The sequence below is a fragment of the Uloborus diversus genome, chromosome 7 (genome assembly GCF_026930045.1).
Source record: "Uloborus diversus isolate 005 chromosome 7, Udiv.v.3.1, whole genome shotgun sequence".
Classification (NCBI taxonomy): Eukaryota; Metazoa; Arthropoda; class Arachnida; order Araneae; family Uloboridae; genus Uloborus; species Uloborus diversus.
The window spans coordinates 170334697-170357068 of NC_072737.1; the positions used below are offsets into that span (position 1 = coordinate 170334697).

Here is a 22372-nt window from a genome sequence, read left to right on the forward strand (position 1 = left end):
CAACCAAACGCTTTTATTATTATTTGATATTCATGATAAATGAAGAAAAACTTAAGGGAAAAAAGTCATACATCAACCAGGGGTGCCTCCCCTAAGACCAAGGGCGCACTCCCATAAATATCGCGAAGACCCCCCCCCCCCTAAAAATGAGAAAAATACACCACAAAACACCCACCCCCCTAAAAATTTCAATGGCGCAGTCTGCGCCATGAGCCCGCCTAGGTGGGCACCCCTACTCAAGATATTTCTCTAACATTCGGGCAAAAAAAAAAAAAAAAAAAAAAAAAACTTGGTCACAGCGTCACAGCCTTTAAAAAAGTTCACTGCTTCTAGATCTTACACAAAACTGCGTAAGAACTTTATCATTAAGCATAAATTTAGCCTCCAAAGTAAACGCTTCAATTTTTAAAAAAATATAACTTCTGTTAATGTAAAGCAGCAAATAATGTTGGATCGGTATACAAAATGACATTTCTTGCAGGTTTTCGCGAAAAGAAAAGAGAAAATTTTTAACAATCTGGAAATAAAACAATTTCATAAAATATTAACACACAGTTTTCAAATGCAATTTAAAAAGACAAATCTATAAAAAATAAATAAATAAAAAATAAATTTTTTAAAAAGTCTATATTAGAACTTACCAACAACCATCAGGGTGAATTCAAAACCTTTCTTAACAGCATTTCTGTATATCTGATTTGGCAAATTAGCAAACCCTACATATCCATCTATTTCTCGGACAGCTATCTCTTTGGCATAAGTGTTGGAAGATGTATTTTCTTTATTCATCTGGTTCATAGAAGATGCAGGATTAAAATTATTTACATTTGGTACAAAATTTGGCAAATTCACATTAGATGGTGGAGGAACCGAGTTATTTTCACGAAAGAACATCTCTCTTTTTTGAGAAAGCTGAAAAAAAGACGGTTATCTTAGATTTGTTTTACTACTAAGAATATACGTTAATATGACAAACTTTCAGGGTTGCGACTGAGTTCTGCTACTAAAAATAGCAGATTTAGCCACCTGTAACATGCAAAAATAGTCTCCAAAATAGTCGTTAGCAAAATATAGTTTCCGAAATAGTATCCATTTTTTTAAATAGCAGTTATATCATAATATTATAAATATAACAATGAATAGACATAACTTCGCTGCGTAGTATGTAAGCGGGACCACTCAAAACAGGGGGCTAGATCTACATGCGGGGGAAATTTTCTGAAAATTGTCCCTAAACAATCCTTGGCGGAAAAAAAAGTAAAATATTGACCGCATACAACGGGCCAAGATAAGGTCCCTAATATACGAGCCGACGCATCAGCTCAAAATTAGCCTTTTTGGATGGGAGCGCGTGTTTGAGTGGTTATCTTTTCTGGCGAGTTATCGCGTTGGTGATTATTCACTGTAAGCAATTATTAGCGGCACGTGAATTGTTTATAAAATAAAATATCATTTTCTGCAAATTTGGCGAAATCCGAAAGTTTGCTGTGGTAACCCAAGTAGTGCAACAATGAAAAATCCGATCCAAAGTGGCTAAACTTAAGCTGATGCGTCGGCCTATCTATGTAAGCGGCTCTAGGCCAGGACGTCGCATTCGCGACACATTTCCGATCACGTGGAAAATAGCGTTCGTTTAAAAAAAAAATGAATGTAATAAGGCGACTAAAATAAAAAAGGAAACATTTACTGAAATTTATGTAGAATACAAACAACAGTTCACAGAATTAGTGGTAGCAGAAGGGAACTTTCTGCAAAAATTGTGATTGCAAAAGTATTTCTTTTAAAAAAATCGCGATTGCAAAAGCAAAACTTTTAGCATTAAAATGTGAACATTTCTGAGGTTGAATTTTTTTAACACCTTTCGTTTTCATACTTTTTAAAAGGCGTGTTAAAAAAGGGGGGAAAAAACTTTTTTCGCAGGTTTTTTTTTTTTTAATTTCTTTTTTTTCTTTAAAAAAAAAGTGTTTTTTTTTTGCTTCAACTGTCCATTCTTTTTACTATTTATTTGAAAAAAAAAAAATCATTTTGGGACTTATTTGGCTAAATTAGTCGGCAGTGTCGCCTTTGGTTCAAAATAGTAGCTTTAGTCGCCAGTGGCAGCCCTGAAGTTTTTGTCACTAAATGAAAGGGAATAAAAATTAGAGCAAGGAATACACAACATTTGAAAAGACAGAATGGTATATTCTTTACCACACATTACAAAAGGGAAAACAAACTCATAAAATTTGAATTTTCAAAACATAAGGAGATATGAAGGAATTAGGGCATACACAGCTGCACCCTTCGGTAATAAAAATAAACGGGATTCTGCGCACAACATAAAACAAAAGCACAAGTCTGTGGTGTTGGATCGTTTTAAGTTTTGACAATTTATTCTTACGCATTTTTAGAGCTAAATCCAAAGAACCCCTCCCTCCTCCCCGGTTATTCGGATTAACACACACTGAAATCTTTTTTCATTTATTTATTTATTTTTTAACTCATACTATGCGCTATTAAGTCTTAACAGACTAGGGGTCTTAAAGAGTAAAAAAGAGGTCAAGGTCTTTTATTGACTCCGAAACTTCAAGTGAAAAATACGCCATAAAATGAGCACAAATTTAATTTTTAATGCATTAATTCATTTAAACTAATTTATATTAAGCTTGTATGTTATATTTTAAACAATATCGCTTGAATTTTTCAAATCCATTTCTAAGCGTTCTGAGGAGAAGAAAAAAGGTTATATTTTGTTTTCTCCCGATATAGTGAAGGGAAAGTAAAGTCAGAGTGGGGACAGGGAAATAGAACCATGCATGCCCTTTCAGTGGGTTTTTTGCCGGCAAAAATATTTTTGCCGGGACAGTGGAAAAAACCATGGCAAAAATGGAAAAAACCGGCAAAAGTGGAAAAAACGGCAAAAACCTAATTGCAAATAAAGTAGCTTTATATTGTTAATCAAGAAATAGTGAGAATATAATATAAATAATGCACTTTAATATTTTAGTTATGTCTCTCCATGTTATTTCTAATTTAGAAGGTGAAAAATAAATAATAACAAATGTTGGGATTGCAAAACTTATTTAAAAGTAAAAATGCTCCATAACTTAAAAGTAAGTTAAACCTTAAATTTTTTTTAAACTATAAAAATAATTGAATTAAAATTTTATCAAAATCTTTTCATGCTTTTTACTTTTATATAAAAAGGAAAAAAACTGTCCGTAAGTTGTTAACACAAAATCTATTTTTGCCATTTTGGCAAAAACTGGCAAACACCTATTTTTGCCGGGCGATAAAAACCGTGGTTTTTTCCATGGTTTTTTTTCCGTCCCCGGCAAAAACTTGCCAACCCTGGGATTTACCATACCGCAAATGTCGCAATTGCTAGATGCTCACTCACAACGTAGGAGTCCCGTAGGGGATCCCAAAAGTCACATGAATAATAATTTACATTGTCCTGTCAACCTCTCAGGGGCCCCAAAAAATTCATAGCTAAGGGCCTCGAAACCAGTAAATCCGCTAGTCCCCTCCTTTAAGGAACCAAAGATAGTCAAAAGCTGCGATTTTGGGATTTATATTTCGAAAAATTCGCTTCAGACATTTATGCCAAAAATTGACACTTGTGACCCTTTTTCTGCAAGTAACCCCCCGTACTCTATTAAACCAAAAGCTAGATCGAAATAGAATCAGCAATACAACAGAATCCTCCCTCCCAGTTGGGGGGGGGAGACTGCAAGAAAAGGATGTGCTTTCGAGATTTTGATAGTTGGGTTTTTACCTACTTTTGCAGACAATTAAAATTTCCTCTCTCCTTATGTATATATCAAAAGGTAAGGTTCAAACTGAAAAACAGGGAGGAAGAAATTTGAAATGTCGGCGAAAAGTATGGGCACCGATAATTGAGCATACGCCGCAACAGTAAATATTTAGGTTGTTTCAGAAACTTGATGATTCACTTTTTGAATCCAAATGTATTATTTTCCAGAAAATCTCGTAGTCACTAACGAAGACATGGTGAGGGAATTTATCAAGATTTTAAAGAAATGGAACGAGGCATAACAGAAAATGAACAACTTCGATGATGACTCACTACTGCAGGGTGTTATACTGAAATCTGCTTTACAGGTAGAACGCAAAAAGAGAAGTCAGAAGCTGAGCATGAGTAATATAAAGAAGCTGTGAAATGGAATAAAATCACAATAATTTTCATACTTCGTCATTAAAGGAAGATGGAGATGGGAAGGTCTGGTTTCTGAAGAAACAGTAACTTTGTGCAAATTAATCACATGCATGGATAGAAGAAAAAAAAAAAAAAGTCCAACCTTTTTTACACGAGACGAGGGCCGCACATCATATTAAGATGAATATTGCGAGCTGTTAGTATTCTGCTTCGCGATTTTTTTTTCTTTGTACTAACCTAGCCATTGGAAATAAATAAACAAAACACACACACACAAAAAAAAAAAAAAAAAAAAGAGGCAGAACACAAACAAAAATTTTCAACCCCTCACCCCCATCTAGTTTGCGTCGGGGGTTAAAAATGCATTATAGTTTATTTCTGTTGCACTTATCATGAGCAGGCAGTCTGTTTTAGGTTTCATGTACATAAATTTCGGAGAAAGACCTAAATCCGGTCAACATTCATAAGTGATTGAAGTGATTGACCGGAAATATGCGGTCCTGCGCCGATATCAAAGCTATGTGAATGTTAACAATAACTGTGGAATATCGACATTTACTGAGTTTCAAGCTTTTACAGGAACATATACATCGACAAAAACAAATATAGAATTAAAGAAGAACACATTATAATGTTAACTAAGCAAATTGTGATGAGATCTAACTAAAAGGCCTTGCTGTGAAGCATACGGTAATTGTCAGCATGCACACTGTTGGTAACAAATTACACTGATAACAAAAAAATACCTAAAAACTTACAGAATACGTGTATTCTACGGGAGTGTCATCAAAATGGGCGACAACAGGCAACATATTGCTATCATATATCTTCTGGCGATGCACCAGTCTTTCGATACTGGCAAATCGATATGGTAACAAGGAATCTGAGCCGTCTTTGCTATTAGAAGTCTGAAGACCACACGGACTGTTAGGTGCAGTTGTTACAGAATAAGGCTTGAAATCCAAAGGACGAGTCAAGAGTCGTACGGTTTTTGGAATATCTTCCTTCGGGACGTACACAATGGTTCGCACGGTGGAACGAGACGTTGGTTGAGGAGATAGGATTTCTTCGCTCATTTTTATGCGTCACAATAAGCACGCGAAATTGAAAAAGTACAATAAAATAAGCTTTGGAAAAAATAATTTTGACGGGTATTGGATTTTTTAAAAAAATAATTAAAGAAAAAAGTTTTAAGGGAATGTTTCCCTGATGCAAAAGTTCAAAAGCTAACAGTCTGGCAAACGTACATTCAATATAAAACGCAAAAACAAGAAAAATATTTCTCAAGTAATAAAAATATTCTTACACCTCAGTAAGATTTTTTGAAGACATTATTATTGAGTAAAATGATTTTTTTTGAAATCACTTACATTTAAGTTAAATAGGAAAACTAGGGAAAAAGTGGGAAATTTTTCGTTTTAAATTACTCATGCAAAATAATGAAATTTCAAAGATTCTTTGCGAAGTTGCCTAAGCAAAATTTTTAATCAAAAGAAAATGTAGTAAATTTTTAAAGCTCAATCCTGATGATAAAAATTACATCGAATCCATTCACAAGAAAGAGCTTTTCTCAAGGTTCAACGGAATTTACAAAACACAATTTAAATTCACAAAACTGCAAAACTCGTTCTTAAATTTTACTATGCTATCTGCTTAAATTTAGTTAAACTACTTAAGCTTAATTTAACAATTTACATTTAATTACTACTTAAATTTAACTTTTAATTTATACTCTATCAAAATATTATACTTTAATTCTATCAATAAGTTTTAAATGTGCTTCCTTTTAAAACTAGAGACCTGTGTACATCGTAGAAATACCACTTTTAAACAACAGTACAATCGGGCAGCGATATTGGAATTTATTTACTTTCCAGCATCAAATGTCCCTTCTCCACTCAAGTCACAGCATGGAGTATTCTCAGTGTCTCTGTCGGATGAATAATATCGAACTGCTCATCCAGATTAATCGCCAATAGACGCCAAGTAACATATTGGAAGGCCAAAAAGAAAGCAAAACAAATCAATATTCTTCAGGAGGCAAGATGAAAAGCCTTTTTTGTATTAAGTTTCATAAAAAACATTTTTCGAGGTAAAAAAGGAGACTATGGGTTCTACCAGATAAAAAGAGATTTACTTACATTATTTTTAAATTTCAACTTAGTTCAAAATCTTCATATTTCCAGTCATCTAAAAGTAAATTAATGTCATTTACTGGGTGAAAACTAAATATTACTTAACGGACGTCATTAACCCAAATAATAACTTCATCGCTGTCAAAATTGAAAACTGAAAATTAGGGAGACTTATGCGTAAAATTCGGGAGACCATGAATAAATTTAATGCTAAAAATTTCAGCGTAAAAGGTATTTTTAAAGTATAAGAAGGGATGTCTTAAATTAGGCTTTGGCTTAATATCACTTTGTACAGGACACGAAATTCGGTGTCCTGAAATCCGGCAGGATAAAAAATCGAAAATTAAGATTACTGTTATAACTATTTTAACGGTAAAAAACCAACTTTAAAGTCAAGAAAAGTTTTTAAAAAGAGGCATAAATTTGTTTTCTCAAAAAGTGATGATAAATATTTTTTGCAGCAGGGGAAATTCAGAGAAATATCTGGAAAGTTTTACCGCACGTTTTGGGAAATTAAAATTTAAAAAGAAAAGAAAAGAAAATGAAATTAACATTCATCAAAAAATGACCTTTTCATACTCGTTTCGGTTTTCTGAACGTGAGGTTTTCCCCCTCAAAATTCTAATCACTGGGGAAAAAAAAAAAAAAAAAAAACCTCTTATTAAGGAAATTTCGTTGTTTTGACAAAAACTTGGGAGATATTTACTTCATTAGGGAGTTCGGGAGATGGTATACCAAAACTTGGAGCCTCCCGAACGAATCGGGAGAGTTGGCAGCGGAATAACTTTTAGTTGTTTTCTTTTTTAGTAGATTTTTTTTTTTTGAAGAAAATGTGCACCTAAATAATTTTGCTCATTTATTATTAAATTGTAATGAAGTAAGTTTCGTTGTACTAAAAACGCATGAAATGTCCTGAAAAGAGAAATATTTTTGCTCTTGGCGCAAAAATATGCATATCTTCAAAGCATCAAAAATTATACAACCTCTGACAATACAGTTCGGTGAATAGTCACTGTAACATTATCGTAGATGAAATATTAACGAGAGTTACATTACTGTCGTTCGAAATAGTCACCTCCCGTAACTATGTATTGCTAAGATCTGCTTATACAGTGGCTTCGCTACGGGGAAGGGGGGAGGTCCGGGTGTGACCCGTCTGAGGGGTGACACCCGAAGTGGAAATGAAAGTTTTAGAAAAATAAGAAGCTAAAAGGCAATTTTAAGACTACAAATTTGAAAACTTTCCGTGAGGTAAAACCTCAGTTTCTTTATAACACAAATGTAGTTTTTTCTGAAAATTATATGAATTTCATGTTTTTATGTGTACATAGTTTTTTTTTTTCTTTTGCAAGGCGGGAGGGTGAGACCACAAATTACCGCCCGCGGTATCATCCAAGCTAGGTAAGCCACTGGCTTATCTATGTCCTGAAAACTTAGCAAAAAATCTTCTTTTGGGATGAAGTTCTAAAGTCTCGTCACGTTTTTGGATGTCAGGAATATTGTCAAATCCCCTTGTTTTCAAAGAGAGTTTGAGTAGCGGGAATAGGAAGAAGTCTGTAGGATTGAGATCTGGCGAGTATGGTGGATGTTCATTCTGCACCCCCCCCCTTTTTTGTGGCCAGGAACTTATTAACTATTATGATAGACTTTAAATTGATCTTTTGTTCATTCATTTACATGTTCTCAGTTAAGAGCCAACTCACTAAATAAGTGCTTTGTAAAACAAGTTTTACACGGAACACAAACGACGCTCAACTGAACAACGGTGGGAGCAAATGGTCTCAACAGCTGCCGCTCTGCAGATGCAGCATTTTGTGTCGCCAGATCGGCCCTGCAGGGGCGCCGACTTGCAAAAATTATCGGGGGGAGGGGATAAATGTCTTCGGGGTCTAAAGGGGTATATAATACTATGAGGCCTCCCCGCTCTCCACCCACAAAAATAGATCAAATTTTTGTACCTTGAAAATGCTAGTTCACATAAAGCACATGCTAGTTGCATAGTTTTTCAAACCAGCAACATGCTACATGCTGGTGTTTTGAAGGTAAATAATTTAAAAATTGGAATACAAATTTTATAGGATGAGGATATTACTAGAATATGAGCACACAAATCCGGAGAATTGCGTCATACACACAGGGTGTTTCGGTTTAACCTGCAAGACCTCTATTTTCGCAACCGTTATAGTCCTAGATGCATACTTCCCAATTGCAAAAATTTTCAAAATCAGATGTGGAGTTAAAATATTGAAAGTCTGAAGTGAAAATAAAAATGAGTCAAAAAAGACAAAATTTAACTTTTTATACGGGCCCTAGGTCGCGAAACTTATATTTAGGGAAATCATCTCCATTGAAATATAATTCCGACACAAAATGTTTGACATTAGTACGACCAAATAGTCACCGAGATATCAAACGCAGCGTTTTGTGGCTTACACTAATTTGCACTTGCCGTCAATAACACTTTTTTGAGGGAAATATAGAGGTTAACAAGGATTTAAAATTATTCGTGTGCATAGTGTAGTTTTTCAAATTGTTAGAGGTTTTGTAGTGTGCTTTTGCGTATCATGGCATAAAAGTTGCATTTATTTTTGAATAGCAATGAAAAATATACATAGTACTTTTTTTTTTTACTTCGACAACCTCTCATTCTTCTGAAAGGGCAATAAGTTCAAATCTCATCTTCTGTATGGTCCCTTAAAACTTTGAACTCGAATACTTCCTTCAGTTTTGGTCGACCAAGTGTCAAATTTTTTGTGTTAGTAACATTCAATGGAGATTATTTCCCTAAATATAAGATAGGGGACCTAGAACACGTATAAAAAGTCAAAGTTTGTATATTTTGATTCATTTAAATTTTTGCTTCGAACTTTCAATATCTTTACTCCGCATCTTATTTTGAACATATTCGCAATCGGAAGTATGCATCTAGGACTAACGTTTGCGAAAATAGAGGTATTGTAGGCTAAAACGGAACAACCTGTATATATGCAGAGAAGGAGAATTGAAGGGTTTTCTGCAAAAAGGGGTAGCTCCAATTTCAATGTTTTCAAAAGCTTAGCATAACATCAATTCTTTTCTTCCTTTTTAATATTTTAATAACTAACTTTGTACGCTTCTCAAATGAGAAGTTATAAAAATTTTAAAAAGCTGAGAATGGGATTTGGTGTTTTAAGCTTCAACGTAAACCTTTTGAAAATTAAAATTTGGAGCCACCTCTTTTTTCCTTCCCATAGAAATGTCTCGAAACTTTTGTGTTAAAAATAGCATTTTAAGGACATCTTCATAAACGATAAGATACAGATACTTTTCTCCGAGTAATTGTTTGAAACTGAATTTCCATAACCGCAATTTTAAACGATCTTCAAATACGTTAGGTAAAAGGGGGTTAGGGGGGTTCTCTCCCGGAAAATTTGAAAACTCTGTCATAAAAACTCAGTTGGCCATCTTCGACGACATTAGGCAAAAAATGGGACTCTGAGCATTTTCACGAAATTATTACAAATTGAAGAAAATCTATTTCAACTAAAAGTCCTCTTCTCCCATTAAATCCTTTCATTGATGCATTGCGAGTTGGCGGATGATTGCAAAAGCCATTGTTGCCGTTTGATGCAAAGCATCCCTGGATATTACGAGCGGATCTGAAAATGCCACTTTAGACCATCTTCTAGCGATGTTAGAGCAAGGCAAGGTTCTAAGGCTTTCCCCTGAAAATATTTCGAAATTAAAATCTAAGTTCAGAATATTGCATAACGTTAGCATAAGCGTTTACATAACGTTAACATAAGGCACATTTCGTTAGGGGAAGGGGAGAAGTTTGGAGTCCTATCAAAGAAATTACTCGAAATTGAGTTCTTAAAATACAATTTTGGGCCGCCTTTAATGACCTTCGGGGAAAAGATTGCGATCGATACTATCCTCCTGAAATTTTAAGTAATTGAAGTTCTTAAAACGCAATTTCAGAGTGTTTATAGGAATTTATTTTTCATACAGGAAATTTTTTTAACAGGTTTATAGGAACAGAGTATTATAGGAAGGGGGCTTCGGGGACTTTCCACCCGAATTTGACCTTTTTTAAAATGTAATTTTCCAAATAGAGCATCAGTCACAAAAGGTAGGACATTGCTTCCTAATGACTCCCAGGAGGCTACTGGCCTGGAACCATGTAATGGACATACATTGCTTGAGGCTGTAAATTTAAAACCAACTTGTGATGTCCACCAAACTCTCCTTCCATATTTGACGCACTGCAAAGCAGTTATCTTAAGTTATCTTAAGTACTGAAAAGTAAGTCTAGGTGGACGAAAACATCTTTCAGCATATTAAATAGGATCATTGCCTTAATATTTAGAGATTCTTAAACACCAGCAGATTTCTCAAGAACGTCACAATTCTCATAGACACTTGTTAAGCAAAAATAAAGTTGTCTTCACATAAAGCACTCCTCAAGCAAAAGCACTCACCACTCCCTCTAAAAGGACGCAAACAAACACAAATTATTACAAACACCCCCTCCCCCCAAGCCCTATGATGACGGCGCTAGTGCGGCCCTGACCTCATTCACTACAAGATTACGTTATATACAAGATGCGTACAGAGAAGAAAAAATCCTCCAAGGAGTTTAGAAAAAATCCAAGGAGTACAAAAGGAATCAGAGTGAAACTACACAGCTTGTGCAATACCACCTTACATTAACCCTTTCAGTCGGAATTATGAAATATTTGACCAAAAATGTTGATAGTTGGTACACAGTGTACTATGGTAAAGGGTATCTTATAGACCAAATTTTGAGTTTGTAGGAGAAAAATTAAAAGAGATATGGCACGTCCAATATTCCAAACTTATATTTTTGAAATCAATATTTCATATACAAAAACAATAAAATACCGAACAAACTTCATTATAAAATGTTCTACAAACAAATATAAGACATAATATAAGCGTTTGAAACGATTAATTAAAGATCATATATTTTTAAAAAAAATCATGTCGCTTTTCAGATGAAAATCCATGGTTGGAAAAATGAGCCACTCTCTATCTCTCAATCTTTATATGTCAGTGTTGTCAATCCCAAAACGAAAAATTATTTCACAGATTATAATAAGTAGAATGTAAAGAGTCAACTACAAAAAAATCACCTAATTAAATCAATTATTTATGATTAGCAGCTGTTTAAAGTGTATGTCCGGTATACCGGACACCAGGTCTGAAGGGGTTAAAATTCACTTTGAATAAGGATAAATTAAACTACTTTCCTTACAACAATGCGCTAAAAGTACTTTACTTTGTGGTGTATGCCAAATCACTATTACTTCCAATATTTTTATTTGATAAAAATTAGAAGAAAAAAAAATAATATGTTTTTCTTTAACCATGACAAAAATGCACAAAAAACAACGTGTTATTCAATGATTTCACAATCTGTTTTTCTGAGTGAAAAATAGATTACAAAGCCTCTTAATACAAACAAATAATTATATTATTACGTCCACATGGAATTTAAGTATTATGGGAGAAAGAGAGATTTATGTTCCACGTAATATACACATTAAAGAGCAGTGATCTATTAACTTAATTTACTTTTTTTATAACAACAGGAAAAAATTGATTTTTTCTATTATACAGAATGAAATCCAAGTTTTTTTTTCTGACACTAGATAAACTCAGAAAATAATTCAAATAATTTTTTATGATGAACATAAAATATGTTTTGGAATAAATAATAAGCCAGTTTAGATTAGCTCTGTTTAAAATAACTTATAGGTTTAAAAATACTAAAATATTTACAAGATGCATGAGGTTGTAACTCAAGCACTGATTCACAGATATCAAACAGCTTTAAAAGCATATTCGAACACTTGATCTTATTAAATAAAAATTTCCCATGGTGGGAAATAGAGGAAAAAAGCATTTACAATTTAAAACAATACAACTGAATATTTTTTTTTTTTTAAACACAAAACTTCAAACATTCTAAATGTTAAAAATCAAACTGTACGCACACACACAGTACCACAATTTATTTTATTATTAACAAGAAGTTTCGTCCAGAACTAAACGAGCCTACTTTCCCGCACACCAATATCGACTTTATAGTATCTAATCAATGTTCTCAAAATTAGCTAAAATCGCAAATTATTTCAAACATAGTTTTATAATACTTTAAAAAGCTGATTTCTAGAAATAAAATATGCCTTGCTCTTCCAAAGAATTAGATGCATTAAAAATAAACGAACAAATAAAGTAGCAGCACCTTTTAAACAAACAGCTATACTCGATTGCAAGCTTTCTTGGCTATGGAGAAATGAGCTGCGGCCAAGTGAAGGAAATAGTTCCTTGCGCTTTGCCAGATAATCGGGGGAAATTACGCACTTTGCTTTAGAAATCGGATTAGTTAGTTAAACCGACGCAAAAGGGACATTTTTTTGTCATAATTTCTGTGAATCGTTAAATATTTTCAATTTTAAGAGCGGTGCAGCGCGGATCCATACATTCATTTGCAACTGAACGAACCAGCCAATCAGAGCTCACAAACAGTTGGCGATCTCCGGATATTCTGCGTTTGGCGCGATTTTGCTCAAGTGCTCCACTCTCGTTCGCTCGTCGTCCGCTGTAGTTCACTATTTTCGCTCGTTTTATTTTCTATCTTACTTGCTCGTTTTTCTATTTTTGTATCATTGATAATGGAATCTACGACGCCAAAATTGAGCTATGTGTTTCAGCCACACAAGCAAGGCAGCGCTTTGAAGAGCTCTGCAAAGACTATAGTTATGAATGTGTTTCATAAATTGCAAGTAAGGAATCCCAACGATTCTGTCACTGAAATTTTGGACAAAACTTCGGACTTGACAGGTGTTTCAACCCGCAGCATCTTACGAATGCAAAATGAATTTAAGATCCAAGGCTCTTTTTCCACACCTGGGAGAAAAAGGCCCGCAAGAAAAGGCAAAGCAACGCGAATGCAAAAGTTCGACGACTTCGTCCTGTCTGCCATTCGAAGGAAAGTGCATTTGTTTTTTAAAAGAAATGAAATACCAACGGTGGCGAAAGTCATGAAGACTATTAACGAGGACGCTGACCTACCAAATTTGACAATCGCCACAACAAGAAGATTGATGCAAGATTTAGGGTTTGTGTACAAGAAGAGATCAAGGAATTCTATGCTGATAGAGAGGGAAGACATCCAAGTCTGGAGACGAAAATATTTGAGGCAAATTCGCCACTACCGAAATGAAGGAAGAACTGTGTACTATACAGATGAAACCTGGGTGAATTTTGGCCACACAAAGCAAACAGTGTGGCAGGACACTTTCATCAAGAGGCCGAAAGAAGCATTTATGTCTGGCCTCTCAACGGGATTAAAAGCTCCTACAGGAAAAGGATCCAGGTTAATAATTACTCATGCTGGAAGTGAGAAAGGCTTTGTGAAAGGAGCTGCTGATGTATTCAAGGCAAAAAAAAGCAAAGGAGATTATCATGAAGAAATGAATGGAGATTACTATGAACAATGGTTTAAAAATAAATTGCTGCCAAACCTTGACCCCAACAGTATTATAGTTATCGACAATGCTTCATACCACAGTGTTTTTGTGGAAAACATTCCCAACACTTCCACCAAAAAAGATGACATTCGACGATGGCTGACATCAAAAATATCGCTTGGAACTCGGATATGCTGAAAGCTGAACTTTTGAATCTTGTACAAAATGTCCGCAGCAAGTATGAGGAGTACCGGGTTGATAGGATAGCGGCTCTTCATGGTCATACTGTTTTGCGACTTCCCCCTTATCACTGTGAGCTGAACCCCATTGAAAACATATGGAGTGTTGTCAAAGGGAAGGTGGCAGCAGAAAACAGAACATTTAAAGAAAAAGAAGTGGAAGAGCTGACAAAAAAAGCTATTGATAATGTTTCAGATGAAACGTGGAAGAACTGCGTTGGCCACATTATTAAAGAAGAAGAACTAATGTGGGAACTTGATGGAATGTGCGATACTGCTGTTGAAAACTTGATAATTCATTTTGATCCCGATTCGACCGACACTGCTTCTGAAGGAATGCTTAGTACAGAAGAAGTCATGTCATCCTAAAAATTAAGGCTTCTGTAATTGCGGGTGGTATTTTGTCGAGTTTTTTGTAAAAGGTCTAGAACAGCAAAAGATATTGGACAAAATGAAAATCCAGATCTATGTTAATGAGTAAAATTATGGCTATGATGCAATAGAACTATTACATAATTCAATTCAATTGAAACTTTATTGCAATATCAAATATTTTATAATGTTTCGTAAAATATTGTTACAAATCCTGTAAATATTAATTATTGTAGTAACGTGACCTGTAAATAGTTTCCCGTAATGAATATACAACCCCTTTTCATTCCGCTAAAGTATATGACCCCCTATTTCCTTTTCTTTTCATTGATAAAATTTGATAACGGTCTACGCATTTCTCGAAGCAGAAAGAATGTTGTGGAAAATTCTTCGATGTTTATAAAAGCCGTTAGCGATGGATAAACAGGAAAGTTTCGATTCAGATTTCGAACTGTGAGTGTGTATTAGCTCTGTTTATAGCGAGGCATTTCGCTGTGTAGTTTTCGTATTTGGAAGTAAATACGTGTGTAAACGTTGAGTTTACGGTGTTGTGTGATAATTGCTTAATTGCTGATGAATAATTTAGCAGTTGCTGACGATCTATCCTGTACATAGTGTAAATAAATTTCCTGTGTTTTCATTTCAAGAAAGTGGAAGTCGCACCGAATCCGTTACAATTTGGCGCCCAACGTGGGCTACTTCTGGACTTTCTCGGAGTAAGTGTGACTTTGGACATTTTTTTTTTCATAAAGACTTTTTAAATTTGGACTTTGTTTTTATGGTGATTACTCGCGCAATGGATGAACAATTAAAACAACTTCTTAACGCAATCACCTCTGTGAAAAGTGATTTAACGGTGCTGAAAAATGACCTAGTTTCTAACCAAGAGGAAATTAAAAACGATCTTACTTCGGTAAAGACTGTGATGGAAAATAAATTTAATGAGTTAGAGCATCGAGTTGATGCTATTGAAGGAAAGTTTGAGGCAGTTGAAGGCCGATTCATCGCAGTGGAAAATAAAATCGAAGAGAAATTTGAAGAAAAATTAAGTTACGTTGAAGGCCGATGCAATGCTGTAGAAAATAAACTGGAAGAAGAAGATAGAAAATTTCATCAACTTAAAGAAGACATCTTTAAAGACCTGGAAAGGAGATTGGCGACCGCGGAAAGCAGCTCTGTACAGTTTGGCGCTCCCACATCTGTTGCTCGACCGTCCATTAAACTGGCCACATTTGATGGGAAAAGTTCGTGGCAGGTGTACAAGACCCAATTCATGATATTGGCGGAAGCGAACGGATGGAACTCTGCTACCAAGGCCTGCCATCTTGCAGCATCCCTGAGAGGTGACGCAGCGGACATTCTTCAGACCCTTCCGGACAGCCAGCGCCTGGATTTCGCTGCCCTCACATCTGCGTTGGAGCTTCGCTTCGGTGAGAAGTGCCAGAAAGATTTCAGCCGACTCCAGTTGAAGTCCCGTTTCCAGAAAACCGGGGAAACCCTGCAATAGCTAGCGGCGGACATCGAGAGACTGTCTCATCTTGCTTTTTGCGACTGTCCTGCGGATGTTCGAGACAACCTGGCACTCAACTATTACATCGACGGGGTTCGAGATCCGGAAATCCAGAAAGCTCTACGGATGGCGGATGTCAAAGACCTGAATTCTGCTGTTGTGTATGCGATGAAGTTGGAGGCCGCCCAGCAAGCAACCCGTGTGGATCGCCATCCCATCCGAACTCTGGAAGCTGATGAGTCTGATTCCAGGTCGTCCCACCTCGCTGAACTCGAGAGACAACTCGGTGACTTGACAAGACATCTGAGCAGCATAACAGCCCAAAAGAAACAAGAGCAGAAGTGCTGGGAATGCGGTAGTGAAGGACACCTGCGAAGGAGTTGTCCGGCTCGCCAAGCTACGCGAGGGAAGGAAATCACCACCACCAGAGCTCTGCAGATTTCCTCTTCTAGTAGTGGCAGTGATGGACTTTTCATTTACGCCCATGTAAATGGGAATCCTTGCAAACTGATTGTCGACACTGGAGCCAATGTGACAATCGTTAGGACAGATGTGGCTCGTGAATTTGGATTGAAACTGCTGTGGACATCGCCACGCGTAAGTCTCCAGACTGTGACAGGTGACAAAATCGAGATTGACGGTAAAGTGGACTTGGAAATAGTGTTTGGGAATGCCACCTACCATCATACGGCATTCGTCGCTAATATCACGGAATCCTTCATTCTCGGATTGGACTTTTTGAAGAAATATGACTTCACTCTCGACTTCAAGACTAATGAGCTGCACTCGATGAGAGAAGACATAGCCGTTTTCCCTGCAGAAAGTGATGTAAAATCCGCTCATCAAATAATAGCCCAAACAGATTTATCGATTCCCTCAAGGTCAGAATCATTAATACCTGGCTCCACTGAAGAAACCAATAGTTTTCGATTTGGACTGATTGAATACCCTAACCTAAGCAATAGCCTAAAAGGAGTGCTGGTAGCATCTACGCTTGTGGACCTTTCTAAGGATGTAATTCCCGTGAGAGTCGCCAACGTGAGTGAAAGGCCAAGGAATATCCGGAAAGGTGAAGTGTTAGCAACTTGTACTCCAGTAAACTGCATCATTAGAAGAATCAATTCCCCCGAAACTGTGTCTTCTGAGTCCTTGATATCGAAGTTAATTGGGAGTGCGCCATTATCGAAAGATCAAAGAACTGCTGCGGAACAATTGGTGGACGACTTCAAGCATCTGTTTTCCTCTATATCGGAGGATGTTGGCCGTACGAATTTAACGCAGCATAGGATTTACACTGGAGAACATCCCCCTATTAAACAGCATCCAAGACGACTACCGTTCGCTAAGAAGGAAGAGGTTGAAACACTCCTGAAAGAGATGAAGGAGAATGATGAAATCGAACCCTCATCCAGTCCTTGGGCCTCTCCCATCGTCTTGGTCCGAAAGAAAGATGGCTCCACCAGATTTTGTGTCGATTACCGACGGCTGAATGAAATCACCAAGAAAGACAGTTACCCTCTTCCACGGATAGACGACACCTTGGACACTCTTTCCGGACACAAGTGGTTTTCGACCCTGGACTTGAAGAGCGGCTACTAGCAGGTTGAGATACACCCTGATGACCGAGAGAAGACAGCGTTTACAACTGGACAAGGCTTATGGCAGTTTAAAGTGATGCCCTTCGGCCTCTGCAATGCACCAGCTACGTTCGAGCGTCTTATGGAGACAGTGTTAAGAGGACTTTCTTACGAATCCTGTCTGGTCTACTTAGACGATATCATCATCGTGGGACGCAGCTTCGAAGAACATCTGGCAAATCTTAGGAAGGTGCTGCAAAAGCTTAAAGAAGCCAATCTGAAGTTAAGCCCGTCCAAATGTAATTTGTTCCGCCGGGAAGTGAACTATCTTGGTCACATCATCTCTTCTGAGGGTGTACAAACCGATCCAGAAAAGGTATCCGCGGTCAAGAGTTGGAGTCGTCCCGAAAACATCCATCAGCTGCGAAGTTTCCTGGGGCTCTGCACGTACTACAGGAAGTTTGTGAAGGGTTTTTCCAACATTGCACGACCTTTGCATAAGCTGACGGAGAGCAAGCAAAAGTTTGAATGGTCCAAAGAATGCGAAGATGCATTTCTACGACTGAAGGAGGCTTTAACATCAACGCCTATCCTCAGCCTGAAAAATCCTTCATCCTGGACACTGATGCGAGCCACGAGGGCATCGGAGCTGTTTTATCCCAAGAAATAGACGGAAATGAACATGTCATCGCTTACTGGAGCAAATGCTTATCAAAGTCGGAGCGAAATTACTGCGTCACCAGAAAGGAGTTACTGGCCATAGTGAAAGCTGTAGAACACTTCCATCATTACCTCTACGGCCGAAAATTTCTGCTTCGGACAGATCATGCCTCATTAACTTGGCTTTTGAACTTCAAAAATCCGGAAGGCCAGATAGCCAGATGGATACAGCGGCTCCAGGAATATGACATGGAGATCAAGCATCGAAAAGGGTTATCTCACGGTAATGCTGACGCTTTATCAAGGAGACCCTGTCCTGAGAACTGCCACTATTGTTCCCGAATCGAGAAACAGTATGGAACGACTAGCCCTACCGCCTATCAGGTGACAGTGACTCCAATATCATCAGAACCTGATCCATGGAGTGACGACCAAGTTCGAAAAGACCAACTTGAAGACCCCGACATAAAACCAATTTTGGAGTTCATGGAAAGTGACAGTCGGCGACCTAGCTGGCAGGACGTTTCCATCTTCAGTCCGGCAACAAAAAGATACTGGGCTTTATGGAACTCGCTCCATTTACGGAACGACGTGCTACACCGAAAATGGGAATCTGACGACGGCAAAACATCTAGGTGGCAGTTACTACTTCCCCGATCAAGGATTTCAGATGTTCTGAAAGAAATACATAGTAGTGCGACTGGAGGACATTTTGGTGTCTTGAAAACCCTCAATAAAGTTCGGGAACGCTTCTTCTGGAGCAAGGCGAAGGATGACGTGGAGAAGTGGTGCCATTCTTGTGACGCCTGTGCTGCTCGTAAAGGACCGAAGAAGAGAAGCAGAGGGAAGCTATATCTGTACAACGTTGGAGCTCCTTTCGAACGAATTGGGATCGACATCCTGGGTCCTCTACCAAGAACTGCTGATGGGAACAAATACATTCTTGTTTCCATCGACTACTTCACCAAATGGCCGGAAGCATATCCCATTCCAGATCAAGAGGCTACCACCGTAGCAGAGACTCAAGTTCAACATTGGATCTCGAGATATGGAACACCTTTGCAGATTCATTCCGATCAAGGGAGGAATTTCATCTCTGCTGTGTTTAAGGGCCTATGTCAAATTTTCGGAATTGAGAAAACTAGGACAACACCACTACACCCACAATCGGACGGCATGGTGGAGAGATTTAACCGCACAATCCTGAATAATCTCTCACTTATGGTCTCCAGAAATCAACAGGATTGGGACAAGAAGCTACCTTTGTTCCTGCTGGCCTACCGCAGTGCTGTCCACGAAACTACCGGATATGCCCCATCTCAGATGCTCTTCGGACGAGAGCTTCGGCTACCATGTGATCTCGTCTTCGGTCGTCCTCCGGATGCGCCTTCATCGCCTGAGGAGTACATCCAGGATCTCCAGGCCCGGTTGGAAGACGTTCATAACTTCGCACGAGAGCGAATCAACATCGCGGAGGAGAAGATGAAGACCCGATACGACACAAGGTCTACTGGACATGAATTCAACGAAGGCGACAAGGTTTGGTTATGAAATCCCATCCGACGGAAAGGTCTGTCGCCCAAATTGCAGTCGCATTGGGATGGACCCTACAAAGTCCTTAACCGACTGAATGACGTCGTAGTGAGGATCCAAAAATCACCTAATGCAAAACCTAGGGTTGTACATTATGATCGGTTAGCCCCATACTATGGCCATAGTTCATGAGTATTACGTAAACAACCATGGTTGATAACATAAAAGTTGTAGATAATTTTTTTGCTTTTAATGTTTAGTAATATTTCTTGTTATTGTGTTTTCTGTATCTGTTAGTTATTAATTAATGTGTATTTGTGAACTTGTGATAGAAGTTTGCTCCCTTTCTGGGGATTGTACTGCCCGGGACGTGCAGTCCTTAGGAAGGGGGCAATGTTACAAATCCTGTAAATATTAATTATTGTAGTAACGTGACCTGTAAATAGTTTCCCGTAATGAATATACAACCCCTTTTCATTCCGCTAAAGTATATGACCCCCTATTTCCTTTTCTTTTCATTAATAAAATTTGATAACGGTCTACGCATTTCTCGAAGCAAAAAGAATGTTGTGGAAAATTCTTCGATGTTTATAAAAGCCGTTAGCGATGGATAAACAGGAGAGTTTCGATTCAGATTTCGAACTGTGAGTGTGTATTAGCTCTGTTTATAGCGAGGCATTTCGCTGTGTAGTTTTCGTATTTGGAAGTATATACGTGTGTAAACGTCGAGTTTACGGTGTTGTGTGATAATTGCTTAATTGCTGATGAATAATTTAGCAGTTGTTGACGATCTATCCTGTACATAGTGTAAATAAATTTCCTGTGTTTTTATCAAGAACTGTGTTTTCATTTCAAGAAAGTGGAAGTCGCACCGAATCCGTTACAATATTTTAAAATTGATCAACTAATAGAAATAAAACGATTGTATATGAATCATAATCTATTACATTCCCAAAGGAAATGCAAATAACGCTTTGGTTGGACTAGAACATTTTCTTTATCAACATCGACTAGTTAATTCATCCTATATGACTTTTGATTCTAGATTCAAAAAACTTCAGACATTTTTTCTTGTTTTAGTTGTTTACATGCATTATCGAAGATGAAATTACCATGTGACAGAGACTAATATTTTAAAATTTACAGCAAATACACATGTTTTATTAATTGTTATTTAATGTATTTTAATTTGATTTCAATTATCAATCTCCGAATAAACATCTCGTCGTAAAAAAAGCTCTATTTTCACTTCAAGTATTTCACACACAATTGTATGTAATGAGTAATTTAAATGTGCTATTTTGTTTTATAAATTGTTCCTTAAATGAAAAGAATCAACATATTCATTTATAGAGATGCACCGAATATTCATGCTGCGTTTTTGGTGGATAAAACGTATATTGGGTTCTATCGAATACTTCAATATTCAGCAACTAATAGTAAACAAATTCAAATGTTTGATAATTAGAAATCAAACTTTTTTTGTCATATATTGAATGAAAGTTACAATATAGTATAATTCAAAATTAATTGAAACTGTTACTTAACAATTTTATCATATTACTAGTAGCACCCGCACGGCTTCGCCCGTAATACAAAAATTAAAGGTCTTTTGGTTCGCTTGTATATTTACAAATAATGTATGGTGAATTTTCTCGCCAATTGGCTTGTACCGACGTTACAGTTCCACGTTATGATAATTTCGTATCTCGCCAATTGGCTTGTGCCCATGTTACGGTTCCACGTTACGATAATTTCGTAATTTATGATAGTTTTTTTTCTTAAAATTGGAATAAAAAAAGAACCACATCGAATTTTCGAAAAATCGCTTCGAGGTGCACACCCCCATGCTACATACTAACTTTGTGCCAAATTTCATGAAAATCGGCCGAACGGTTTAAGCGCTATGCGCGTCACAGACATCCTACGAACATCCTACAGACATCCTACAGACATCCAGACATCCTCCGGACAGAGAGACTTTCTGCTTTATTATTAGTAAAGATAAAGAAGATTCATGAAAATCGGCCGAACGGTTTAGGCGCTATGCGCGTCACAGACATCCAGACATCCTACAGACATCCAGACATCCTCCGGACAGAGAGACTTTCTGCTTTATTATTAGTAAAGAAGATAAAGAATAATGTATGGTGAATTTTCTCGCCAATTGGCTTGTACCGACATTACAGTTCCACGTTATGATAATTTCGTATCTCGCCAATTGGCTTGTGCCCATGTTACGGTTCCACGTTACGATAATTTCGTAATTTATGATAGTTTTTTTTTTCTTAAAATTGGAATAAAAAAAGAACCACATCGAATTTTCGAAAAATCGCTTCGAGGTGCACACCCCCATGCTACATACTAACTTTGTGCCAAATTTCATGAAAATCGGCCGAACGGTTTAGGCGCTATGCGCGTCACAGACATCCTACAGACATCCAGAGAGACATCCTACAGACATCCTCCGGACAGAGAGACTTTCTGCTTTATTATTAGTAAAGAAGATAATAATTTTAATGAGAGAAAGAAAAAAACTCTCTTGTTAAATTTAAATTGTGTTGCTTTTCAATGTTTTCTTAATTCTTAATCATTATTTATTATCATGTTATTAAAATTTAATAACCCTTTGCACTTATAGAGAAATCAAAAATATCTGGCAATGTTGGACTTTCTTAATTTTAATGATGAACATACAATTTATCAGTT

The 22372-nt window shown here is 37.0% G+C and overlaps 1 protein-coding gene across 4 annotated transcripts in view; it reads right to left on the reverse strand.

Annotated features, from left to right (window-relative positions):
• Window positions 1-22372, reverse strand: part of LOC129226555 (septin-7-like) — a 143047-nt gene that overhangs the window by 76166 nt on the left and 44509 nt on the right. For 3 of the 4 annotated variants that reach the window (XM_054861166.1, XM_054861164.1, XM_054861165.1), the window contains exon 3: window positions 642-912. In XM_054861166.1, coding sequence (XP_054717141.1) covers window positions 642-912 — 271 coding nt within the window. Of the gene's footprint in view, window positions 1-641; window positions 913-6300; window positions 6350-22372 lie in introns of all 4 variants that reach the window. The other variant, XM_054861167.1, reaches the window with a different exon arrangement.